Source organism: Aethalodelphis obliquidens, unplaced genomic scaffold (assembly GCF_003676395.1).
Source record: "Aethalodelphis obliquidens isolate GAN/ISIS:26980383/991018 unplaced genomic scaffold, ASM367639v1 scaffold28, whole genome shotgun sequence".
NCBI lineage: Eukaryota > Metazoa > Chordata > Mammalia > Artiodactyla > Delphinidae > Aethalodelphis > Aethalodelphis obliquidens.
In genome coordinates, this window is record NW_020837972.1 from 5,351,364 (window position 1) to 5,362,803 (window position 11,440).

Here is an 11,440-nt window from a genome sequence, read left to right on the forward strand (position 1 = left end):
AAAAAAAAAAAAAAAAAAAAAAAAAAAAAAAAAATGAGTAGCAGCCTCATTTAAATCCAAGCACAGCAAATCCAAGAGCAGCATCACCTCAGTTATCCAGAACCCAGCACAGTGCTGACTTCAATCATCTGGAACGTAACCAAGAAATAAGGAGGAAGCCTAAAAGATGGCCTAACAACAAACACAGATGTATAGAACCCACGTCCCAAGGCCAATGGTATGCTGGCAAATTAAAAGCCAGCTCTGAAAAACAAAACAAATCCTGTTTGTAGCGTTTGCTAATTTCCATGGTGTAAATACTCCCACCGTGGCCAGTGTCAAAGCTCTCAGTGTGACATCAGTGAACATGGAGTTGGGAAGAAATGTGCCCAATCAGCTTTTACCACCGAGAACGGACTGCAGAACATCCCTGTATCTAAAGCTCACGTACCTTGCTCATACCAACCCCTTCTCTCTGGATCTCTTTCCTCTTTGGTTCTTCTTTTTTTTTTTTTTGCGGTACGCAGGCCTCTCACTGTTGTGGTCTCGCAGGCTCAGGGCCATGGCTCACGGGCCCAGCCACTCCGCACCATGTGGGATCCTCCCGGACCGGGGCACAAACCTGTGTCCCCTGCATCGGCAGGCGGACTCAACCACTGCGCCACCAGGGAAGCCCATCTCTTTGGTTCTTGATGGTGGTCTCTGGACTCCTACGCTACACAAAACTCTAACAGTCTTAGATCCACAGTAGAAGAGAAAATCCTTAAAGGGAAGGATTACCTGCTGGTGGGGCATGGCTAATAGAGGAAAGGGGACAATAAGAAACAGGTGGCACCGACTTCATGACGCCTGGCATTCTGGGGCGTTCATCGCAGAGGCAGACAGTTCAGCCTGGCACAGGGACAACTCTTTGGAACAGTCATCTAAGTTCTTAACGGAAGGAGAGATGGTGTTTCTTGCTGCTTTTAGCAGAGGATGCCCTCTTGATGTGGCAATTCAGCTTTAGACAACGTGTCCTTAGAAAACAGTTGTCAAAGAGCTCACAGATACACGGGTAACGATGTCCATCACGGTGTCGTTTATAATATCAAATAATCAAAACAACTTACGCATCCAACGGGCAGGGCCTGGTTGAGTAAATTATGTCGTATCCCGTAATGAAATGTTACAAAGGTATGAAAAACAATGAAGTAGGACAGGGGTTCTCAAACTTAACTGTGCAGAAATATCACAAGGTGGTGGGTTTGTGAAATGCAGATTCCTGGGCTCCAGGCCCAAGAGTTTGATTCACTGGGCCAGGGCTGGGACCCAAGAATCTGCACTTTGGGGGCTTCCCTGGCGGCGCAGTGGTTGAGAATCTGCTTGCTAACGCAAGGGACACGGGTTCGAGCCCTGGTCTGGGAAGATCCCACATGCCACGGAGTGGCTGGGCCCGTGAGCCACAACTACTGAGCCTGAGCGTCTGGAGCCTGTGCTCCCCAACAAGAGAGGCCGCGATAGTGAGAGGCCCGCGCACCGCGATGAAGAGTGGCCCCCACTTGCCACAACTAGAGAAAGCCCTTGCACAGAAACGAAGACCCAACACAGCAAAAATAAATAAATAAACAAACAAAAAAAGCCAAGCATTTAAAAAAAAAAAAAGAATCTGCACTTCAAAGCCTCCCCACCTTCTATGATTCTGATACAGATTTACCTCCAAAAAACTCTTTGAAAAGCATTGACATAAAATGCTACTTAATGACATGGAGAGAATTTGAGATAAAAGTTTTCAAAATGAGTTATAAAACAGTATGTAAAGCATGATCTGACTTTTGATTAAGTATATATCTAATATATATTTGATGAAATATATACAGAGAAAAATATAAGTTTATATGAAAATCTTAATGGTTACTCTGAGTGGTAAGATTAGAGTCGTATGGTTTTTTGCACTAAACCATTGCTCCTTAATTTTAAACAATAAACAATAATTAATAAAAATATCAAAGTTATATTTTTTAAAAGAAAGCAGAGGAGGAATGTAAGGTCTATTTGAGAAATTCTTCCATCCAAATACTAAAAAAAAGACAACTGAAAAATCAGATGTGGTGCTTCAGTTGACAAAACTTCAGCCGTCCAGGAAGGCATGCTCTCAGGCACACTGATGCTCTGAGCGCATCAGCTAAGTGGGGCGGGCAGGGCCATTCCTTTGGCTGTGTTCTCCACACCAGGAGACTCTGATTCAATTAGGGGCATCACACACTGCAGAATTCCCAGTGAACCTTGAGGTGTGGTGCGGGTCATCCAGGACCCACACTAGACTCACTGACCTGTTGTTGGGGGTCACTGGTGGCCACCCCTGATTCCGGAGGCTCTTGGAGAGAAGGAACAGTCAGGGAACCACAAGGAGAGGCCCCTGCAGGCCGTGCTCAACTATGTCACCTGAGCGCGGCAGAGTCAGACCTGACCAGTCACCTCCCCTTCTCTCTTGGGCCAGGGGTCCCAAGCCTGCTGGCCCCCAAATGTGTCAGCATATCTGCGAAAACCAAGTATCCCCAGGTCCTGGGAAGGGAGTGGTGGTTGCAGAGCTGGGGTATCCAGCTTTAAACCTCCCAGGAGAGCGAGCACACTCCCAGAGCCAGAGATTGGCAGCTCTAAAAAGGTCCACGGGAGTCACTGTGTCTGTCTCCCTGCCTCAAGGAAGTGGATGACCTTGGTGTCAGGCTTTTCACATGAGCTCCATCCCATCGTCCCCAGGAGGACATGGTTAACCTCATCCTACAGAGGAGAAAACCGAGGCTCAGAGAGAGAGGTTCCTGGTCCAACATCACACAGCACAGAAGTGGTGGAACCAGGGTTTGAAACCCAGCTCTATCTGACCTCAGACCACAAGCTCTCTCCACAGGCTGCCAAGACCCCAAATCCTGGTCCCCTGATTGCACAGTCTAGGAGCTCAGTGAGAGCGGATCCCTCCAGCTCGCTCTACAGCCTGACTGCCTCACCCTGGCAACCCCTGACCAAGTGAGACCTCCCAGGTACTTACGGTCCAGCCTGCACCAGGACAGAGCCTGCCTTCTCCACGCCAGTCTCCTTCAGGTTGGGGCAGGGCCCATTGAGCTCATGTGAGTGGCCCTGGAAGTTTTCCTGCTCAAAGATGATGATCTGCAACAGGAGGAGAGAGTCAGACCCCCGTCCCGATGGGGAGGAGGGAGAACAGGGCAGCAGGGGTGGGAGGGCGTAGGGAGGGGACTCAGAGAGCCTTGGAGGATGCTGAAGGGTTCCACACTCGGGAATCATGAACCAAATATAAAGTCTGACAGTCTTGGCTCCAGTTACCAGCTGTGAGACCTTGAGCCAGTATTTCACCTGTCTGAGCCTCGGTTTCCCCATTTGTAAAATGGGAAATAAAGACAGAACCTACATCATGGGGTTGTTGGAAGGATTCAGAGGAGCGTAATGGCTAGCACACCATATTTGCTCTGGGTGTGGGAGGCATAATTATATTAAGGGACATGCTAAGGATCCCAAGTGGGTAAGTGGCAGAGCTGAAATCAGAGCCCAAGCTCGTCTGATGCTGTTTCCTGTAGAGCAGCATTTTGGTACCACTGGTCTGTGGACCAGAGTAGGGGTAGCAAGATGCTAGACCATGCTGCTTAAGCTTCTCCTGCCCCCATCAGAGCTGGACCAGTGCTGCCGTATCCACCCTCCACCCCCGTTTCACCCATAAGACTACGCATACCTGTGCCCTTTTCTTAAGCCCCCACAGGCTTTGCAGGCTTTCCTCCCCCTCTGGATACTTCTTAAGAGGACTTCACTCCCCTTGCCTCACCTGCCTCTCAGCAGCCCAGGGAAGGGCCGGCAGGATCCCCATCAGGAAAAGGGAAGATCAGCAAAACTGAAAGCGCTCCTCCGGCCTCAGAGCCAAGTGCTAAGAGCAGGGGGAGGGGGGCAGCTGCCTCCTGTCAGGATTCCAGACAGAACTTGGGGGCAGACGTTTGCCAGCCACACTTGCCCCAGGGGACTGCCTCTGGATGAAGGGGGACGGGGTTCAGGGAAGGGGGCCTCCAGGAGGGGCAGCTGCCCAATCCAGGCGGTCAGCACTGGCTGGGTAAACACGCCCCTCTCTCCCAGGCCGGGGATTAGCCAGACAAAGCCAGGGGAGGGAGGCCCAGCAAGGTTCACAGCCAAATTCCATGGGCTCAGTTCAGCCTTCACGATCACTGACGAGACCACAGATGGGTCAGGAGACGAACTGGGCTCCTACGTCGCCTCTGTTGCATCCAGCCGTGCAACCTGAGGCGGCCACGCGATGGCTCTGAGCCTCAGCTGCCCCATCTGCAAAATGGGGCATCATGCCTATTCTGCAGGCTTACTGAGAAGAATCAGGAACCTGGGAGTCGGGGGCTAGTGGATTATGACACTGGCCCGGGAGACAAGGGCTTACAGGGGCAAGGAGGGCAAGGCAGGTCAGACGCCCCATGCGTTTGCAAGGCCTCAGAGCCCAGGAGCTCAGTATTATTACTGTTGTTGTATGTATCAACAAATGGACGCTAAAACTTTACATATTACCTAATCCCTTCAACCTGCACCGTCCAATTCAGCAACTGCTAGATGTCTACTGAACATGGGCAACTAACCTGAATTAAAATGTGCTGTGGGTATCAAATACACATCAGATGTTGAAGATACAGTACGAAAGAAAGAATGTAAAATAGTTCTCTAATAATTTTTCTACTGACTGTACATTAGGATATATTGGGCTTAATAAAATCTATGAAAATTAATTTCCCTTTTCTTTTTACTTTGTTAACATGGCCACTAGGAAGCGTTAAAGTCCGTAAGTGGCTCCCATCTGAAATCGGTTGGACAGCGCTGCTCCAAGCCACATCGCACGGGGCTTCTTGCTGCTCAAACTTACCCATCTCACTCCAGCCCCCGGGCCTTTGCATTCACTGTGCCCTTGGCCGAGAATGCTCTCCCCTACCCCCCATTCCCCAACTTTCACTACTTCCTCACTTGACTGGGGGCTCTGTTCAATGTCACCTCCTCAGAGAAGTCCTCCCTGACCACCTTAGCTAACACGTTCCTCGTCCACCCTGACCCTAAAGAACCCACTCTTGTTTCTTCCTAACACTTTTCACTCCTTGAAGTTATATAGTAGTTTATTTATTGTCTTTCTTCTAGAAAGTAACCCTCTTAAGGGACAGAATTGGGGTGAGCTGGGGTGGGGGCCCAAATCAGACAAAAAGGCAGTTCCAGGACAGAATCTATGCCTGGGGCCTCCGAGGCAGAGGGAAACAGGAGGGCAGCCTGGTGGACTGTTGCTGGTAGAAGTTTGAAGGCAGATTCAGTGTGACAAGCCCCTGACATTGGGATAAGATCCCACCGCCCTTAGGAGGAAAAAACAAAGAAGGCTGGCGTTAGGTGGACAAGCATTAGGCTGAGCCTGTTTTCTTTGATTTTCTTTTTGGGGTTTTTTTTGCGGTACGCAGGCCTCTCACTGTTGTGGCCTCTCCGGTTGCGGAGCACAGGCTCCGGACACGCAGGCTCAGCGGCCATGGCTCTCGGGCCCAGCCGCTCCGCAGCATGTGGGATCTTCCCGGACCGGGGCATGAACCCGCGTCCCCCGCATTGGCAGGCGGACTCCCAACCACTGCGCCACCAGGGAAGCCCTGAGCCTGTTTTCTTTGCCTCTTCACAATTACCTTATGCCATGAGTCCAACGCTCCCCATTTTTTGAAGGAGGGACCTGAGGCTCAGAGAGGTCAAGTGACTGGCCAAGGTCACACAGCAGGTGTGGAGTCAGGATTCCCACCCCACCCCCCATTCACAAGCCCCCTCTCAGACTGGACCGAGGGTCTGCCTCAGCTTTGGGGACCCACCCTGGGCAATGGGGTAAAGGGTATGGCAGAGAAAATTAAGTCTCCAAAGCCAGAAGGATGCTAGTCGTGGGCTGGGGAGGGGCCTTCTGAATCAGCATCCCCTCCAGTGTGCAAGCTGGGGAGACTGTGGCCCAGAGAGGGGGAGCCCCAGAAAGGAAGGCACCAACCCCACTTTACAGCAGGGAAACCGAGCCTGGGAGAGGCACCGTGCTTGCCACCCCTTCCTCCCACATGGTACCCACCTTGGGGTTGAGGGGCTGAGGTTTGCCCGCTGGGGTCTGGTGGTCTGAGGCCATGGTGGGCGGTCCGGTGCAGGAATGACCTGGAAGGCAAGGCATGGGGGAAGCAGCAGTGAGGACCTCTCTCTGGGCCCTCGGTTCCCTCACTGGGGGGGTCAGGGGTGGTGGCGGCAGCGTGTCCCGGGGCCACATCACTCCAGCCCCACGTCCTGTTTTCTGTCTCCCTGATTTCAGGTTGTCCTAGGGCAGTGCGGACGGCCAGCGGCTGCCTGAACGTCCATCCTTAGCTTCGCTTCTTTGTGTCCAGGCCGGCTCCGAGGGGGGACAGAGAAATGAGTTCTACTAAAAAATAAAGTGAGACACTAGAGTGTGAGTGGGGACCCATTTGGCCCCAGATAATTGATGCTATTATGCATAAATTTCTTATGCATCGATTGGTATTACGCAGAAATTTCTTGATTCAAAGAAAATAATGTGGGCAGACAAACCCCACGCACTGGCTGTGCCTGGCCGGGTTTTAGCTCCCAATCTGCCATCTCACAAAGTCCCCTGGGCCCCCGCCGCTCATCCCCAACTTCCTCCTTGACTCCTGCCCCCCCCCCACATCCAGTACCCAGAATGCTCCTTTCCACCATTGGCCATATCCTCCCCTCCACCACCCAAATAGTACACAAGGCTGTGATGGAACTCCTGCCACAAGAAAGCAACGACGTGAGTATTATGGAAGTTCAGGCACTGTGGTCAGCAGCAGGGAGAATTTCTTAGCAGCCAAGAACGTCAGAAAACCTGGAAGTGTGTCAGTTTCTTCTCCCTTCCCACAGGATGGGCAGAGAACAGAGCCTGTGTTTTCCCAGTGTAGAGGGGAAACCTGTCTCCTTCTCCAGAGATAACATCCGGCTTCCAGAAGCTCCTTCCACACCAGAGGCCAGGCCAGGATGTTCCCCCAAAAGAGGACATTCAACTAAAGCAGGTTGGGAGCCAAACCTGCCCTTCTCCCCTAAGAAACCAGCCCTCTGGGTCTGTCACTGTGCCCAGGATGCCACATTACAGCCCCAGCACCATCCTCAGACTAAAGATTAAGCTCAGGTGGTTCAACTCAGGCGCTTCCTCCGCTGCGTACCAGCATCAAGGCCCTGGGAAGGTCATCCCCTCTGTGCCTCAATTTCCTGTTCTGTAAAATGGGGACAGGATGGTGCCTGGTCATAGCTATGAACAGGTTGTGATGATCCAATCATAGAACACAGAAAAGCTCAAGCACTTGGCAGCCGTCCCGGAACCCACTCGTGCTCAGTACACGGCACCAATTATGGCATTATTAGGGTCCTTTCCACCCAGTTTTAGTGCCTTTGGAGTCACCTGTTGCTGGGAGCTCCCCGAGAGGGGGGCTGCTTCCTAGCTGTCCCAAGGCGGGACACAGAGCCGGTGCCCGGGAGCGTTTGTGGATATGGAGAGAGCTGACTCACGGCCCTAGAAATGAAGCTGAACCTTCCGTGGTTTCACTCCTTCCACCTGCAAACCCTCAGCTATATTCTCCTCCACCGGCAAAACGAGGATGCTGATGGACTGTTTAATACTAATGAAGAGCATCACCAAAATACACACTGTGCCAGGCACCGTGCTAGGCCACTCACCTATGCATCTCTGAGCCCCACAGCCAAGGAGGTTTTATGACCCCCTTCCCATTTAACAGAAAGGAAAACCGAGGCTCAGCACCTTGAGGTCTTTGCCCCAAGTCACCCTGTCAGAAAGTGATAGCCTCTGGATTTGAACCCGGGTCTCCCACACTTTCCATCAGGGAGGAGGAGGAGAGAAAAAGGCAAGACAAGCAATAGAGGCATTCTTACCAGTGACACCAGCCCAAGAGTGCCCGTGGAGCCGGCCGGTGGGAGGCGGCATTTATACCTTCCCCAGCAGTGCCGGTGCCAAGGCGGGTGACCGCTGCGTCCCTGTGGAAAGCGGGGCGAGAATGCTGGATTAAGCCCGCACCAAAGCCCAGGTCAGCAAATGCCCACAGACATTGTGTCTCTGCACAATAATGTCATCAGCTTTCAGATTCGGCTGCGCCAGGGTGGTCAGGCGGTTGAGCAAGGAGATGCCCGCTTTGCATGCATCAGCCGTCCAGCTGCCAGGACCAGGGGCATGCTGGGTTCACTGATGTGGTCAGTTGAGCCCTGGGGGAGGCAGACAGAGGCAAATCTCAGCGGCTCTGGTGAAAAAAAAACAAGGACAGGAAGGTGGTTTGGCAGGGTCCAGCATCCCTCCATCCACCCACGCATTCCACAAATACTGATCAGGCATGCGCTCGGAGCCAAGCGCTGCTCCAAGGGGTAGTGCCAGGGAGGGGACCACCCAGGAAGGCTCCTGGGAAGAGTCCAAGTCCTCAGGGATGAGGAGACATTCGCCTGGGAAAACGGGTTGGGAGGAGGGTTCCAAAGAGAAGGGGACCAGGTACAAGGCAATGTCGCGGTAAGAAGACCTGCAAACAGGTTAATGCAGCTACAGGGTGGGCTGTGGTGGGGCAGGGCCTGGGCTGGGCGGCCAAGGTGGGAAGAGGCCTGATCTTGCAGGGCTGAGGAGAGGAATCTTCATCCTGAAGGCCTCTGACTGTCCCAGCACTCACTGTTCCTCAGGGGGGTGCCCTTAGGATCCTTGGGCCCCATGGTGTGGAGAAACCTCTCACATCCCTCCTGCCGGCCTCATCGCTGCCTCATGGGCATTTGGCCTTAACTGGCATTCCTCCAGTTTGCACATCCTCCCTGTAGACAGCCTGTGTCCTGACTGAATCCAAGGTCAGGCAGCAGAGAGGGGACAGCACGGGGGTTTGGAAACTGGGTTTGAGTGAGGGGACTTGCTTGCCCCCGCCTTCCATGCCCCCCCCCCCCACACACACACGCACCCCAGCCCCCTGGGCATGCTGTGTCTCTCTGTAGCACTTCTCACCACCTGACATCATGTTACTCATTTATCTGCTGTCATTCCAAATACAAGATAAGCATCTCGAGGGAAGGGCCATTGTCTGCCTGGTTCACCACCTGTTGGGCTGCACCCGCAAGCCTGTGAGCCTTGTAGTTTCCCAGGCTTGAGACCAAAGAAGGAGCCCAGAGACAGCGACAGAGACATCAGTGGTTTATTGGACAGAGGATATTGGACATAAACGCTTCTGGAGCGACACCTCACCATGTGCGGCCAATGGCTGACCACACATGGCCGAATTCTCCAGCTACTCAGGGAAGAAGGAGGCTGCCCTTTATAGGGGGAAATGACGTCAGGTGGGCTCCTCAATAACCAGGGACTAATGAAGAGGGTTGGGTGGTCATGTGAGTGAAGCAGGGGCTGGTCGAGCAGGGGACGGACACAGAGCAAGAGAACATCCATCTTGAGGGGCCTGACCATACACGCCACCCCTACAGACCCCACATGACCCTTGCAATCCGGGTCCACCCCTCTGCCCCGATATCCCTGGGGTCAGGCCGGGGCCCGCTGCAACCAAACACCACAAATGCAATCTAGACCCCAGCAGCTAAGGAGCATCACAAGGAAGCCGGGTGCTTGTCGGGTCAGCTTTTCACGTAAGTCCAGCGGAGGTCCACAACGGCAACCAGACTCATCTCGCAGTGAGGCCACCACTGCCGCCCAGTCTGAGAACAGATTCCCTCCACTCAGACTAGGGTCGAAACGTAAGCTTCAACAGGCGCAAGACGGGGACTATCACGACCATCGAGCAAAATACAAACAGTCACGGCACTGAGACAACCCACCTGCCTGCAGGCCACACCCCCTGTCCACCCTCGGTCCCCACAAACGGCGCTGAATACTGAAGAGGCGGTTAAACAACAGGCCACCGGGTTAATATAATGGCGCCTTTCTCCAGGAGGGGCCCAGGTTAATTACCTTAGCGGCCTTAGGCGGGGTCGGGGAGAAGACAGGAAATCTGTAAGCCCCTTTCTAATGCTGTTCCCCACGAAGCGGCAGACACAAACCACCGGGACTTACCTGCCAGTCCCAGGACACCTTATAACTGTTCCCCGGGGGTAGACCCTGCGGCAAGGCCAAAAGTGAGCTGTTGTCCTGACAGGTGCTTGGCAACGGTCCTTTGGTCCCTCGGTGTCAACAGCTGAGCTAGTGTTGACTAGTTGCCTCTAGGTTAACACGGCGTAGGCGCCGGGACGATGCTCCGGGAACGCTCAGGGATATTTCTCAGGGCTCAAGTCAGCCTCCTGGTCCACGTGTTGAGAGCGAGCTCCCCTCTCAATCGTTCAAGTGGTCCCGTCATAGCCCCGCAGTGGTGGGGTAGCAAGGCAGGTGGAAAAGCGAGTGTATGGCATTTTTATCAGCCCATCCCTGGGCTTCATGGTCCTTGGTGGCTATCCGTGTCCACGGGGGTCCTGTAGGTCACGCATGCTGTTCTAGACCCTGAATAGTGGTTGTGATGCTCGATGACTTGGGTCAGCTCCCACCTGTGGTAACGCGTTGTAGACGGCCTGTAGCTGTGGTCCCATCCCCCTGTATCGTTGCTCTGCCCCCTCCCATAGCTGGGCCCAGAAACCCAAGGGTTCTCTTATTATTCTGCCATTGCCACACCAAACCCCTCTGGGTAACTGGCCGCGTCCAATTCACAAGGCTGTCCCTGAGTTAATATCCCTAAAGCCTGTGTCTGTAATTGCGTAGGGGTGCTGTTTCGGGGTAGGCTTGTCTTACCCGTCCAGATAACACCCAAGTATCTGATGGATAATCCAGGTCCTTGTGTTTCCTCCGTATTCATACCAGCCATCCCCGTGCAGTCAGATGAACCCCGAGGGTGGAGCTGCTACTTCTAAACTGGAAAGCGACTCTGAGTTGAACAGGGCATCCTCAATGTAAGGAAGAGAAAGGCGGCTCTGGTGGTGGCCAGCCGCCCCAGGGCCCCGCGTGCTAGTGGACGGCCGCCTCGGGATCACCCCCCGCAACTTCCCGTTCCCGCAGCTCGGCGCTCACGGGAGTTTCCTGGGCCTCCTGGTTGGCCGGCCAACTGTTGGGCTGCACCCGCGGGCCTGTGAGCCTTGTAATTGCCCAGCCTTGAGCCTGGTACATCAACGGTCACTGGACACGGGACCTTACACGTCCGAAGCAAAGGGTCCTGGGGCGACACCCCGCCACGCGCAGACTGCGAGCAGAACATGGCGGCACTCTTTACCCCGGATGGGGGGGGAGGGAGGCTGCCATTTATATGGGGCTCATCAGTTACCAGGGAAACCAGCAGCTTGGGCACGCCCCTCACGGCCCTCAGGTTAATAACCATCACGAGGCCAGGTGTTTCCCTTTAATAAACTAGCAGGTGGAGCCGCTCTGGGCTAAGGATTAGGACAATCACTTGCTGGGGGC

General features: G+C 53.7%; 1 protein-coding gene across 1 annotated transcript in view; it reads right to left on the reverse strand.

The window, feature by feature from the left end:
• Window positions 1-7,944, reverse strand: part of CRYBB2 (crystallin beta B2) — an 11,715-nt gene extending 3,771 nt beyond the window's left edge. The window contains exons 1-3 of the mRNA XM_027125257.1: window positions 7,924-7,944; window positions 6,083-6,162; window positions 3,002-3,120 (exon numbers count right to left, since the gene is read on the reverse strand). Of these exons, the coding sequence (XP_026981058.1) occupies window positions 3,002-3,120; window positions 6,083-6,136 (173 nt within the window). The 5' untranslated portion in view covers window positions 6,137-6,162; window positions 7,924-7,944. The remainder of the gene's footprint in view (window positions 1-3,001; window positions 3,121-6,082; window positions 6,163-7,923) is intronic.
• Between the last annotated feature and the right edge of the window lie 3,496 nt (window positions 7,945-11,440).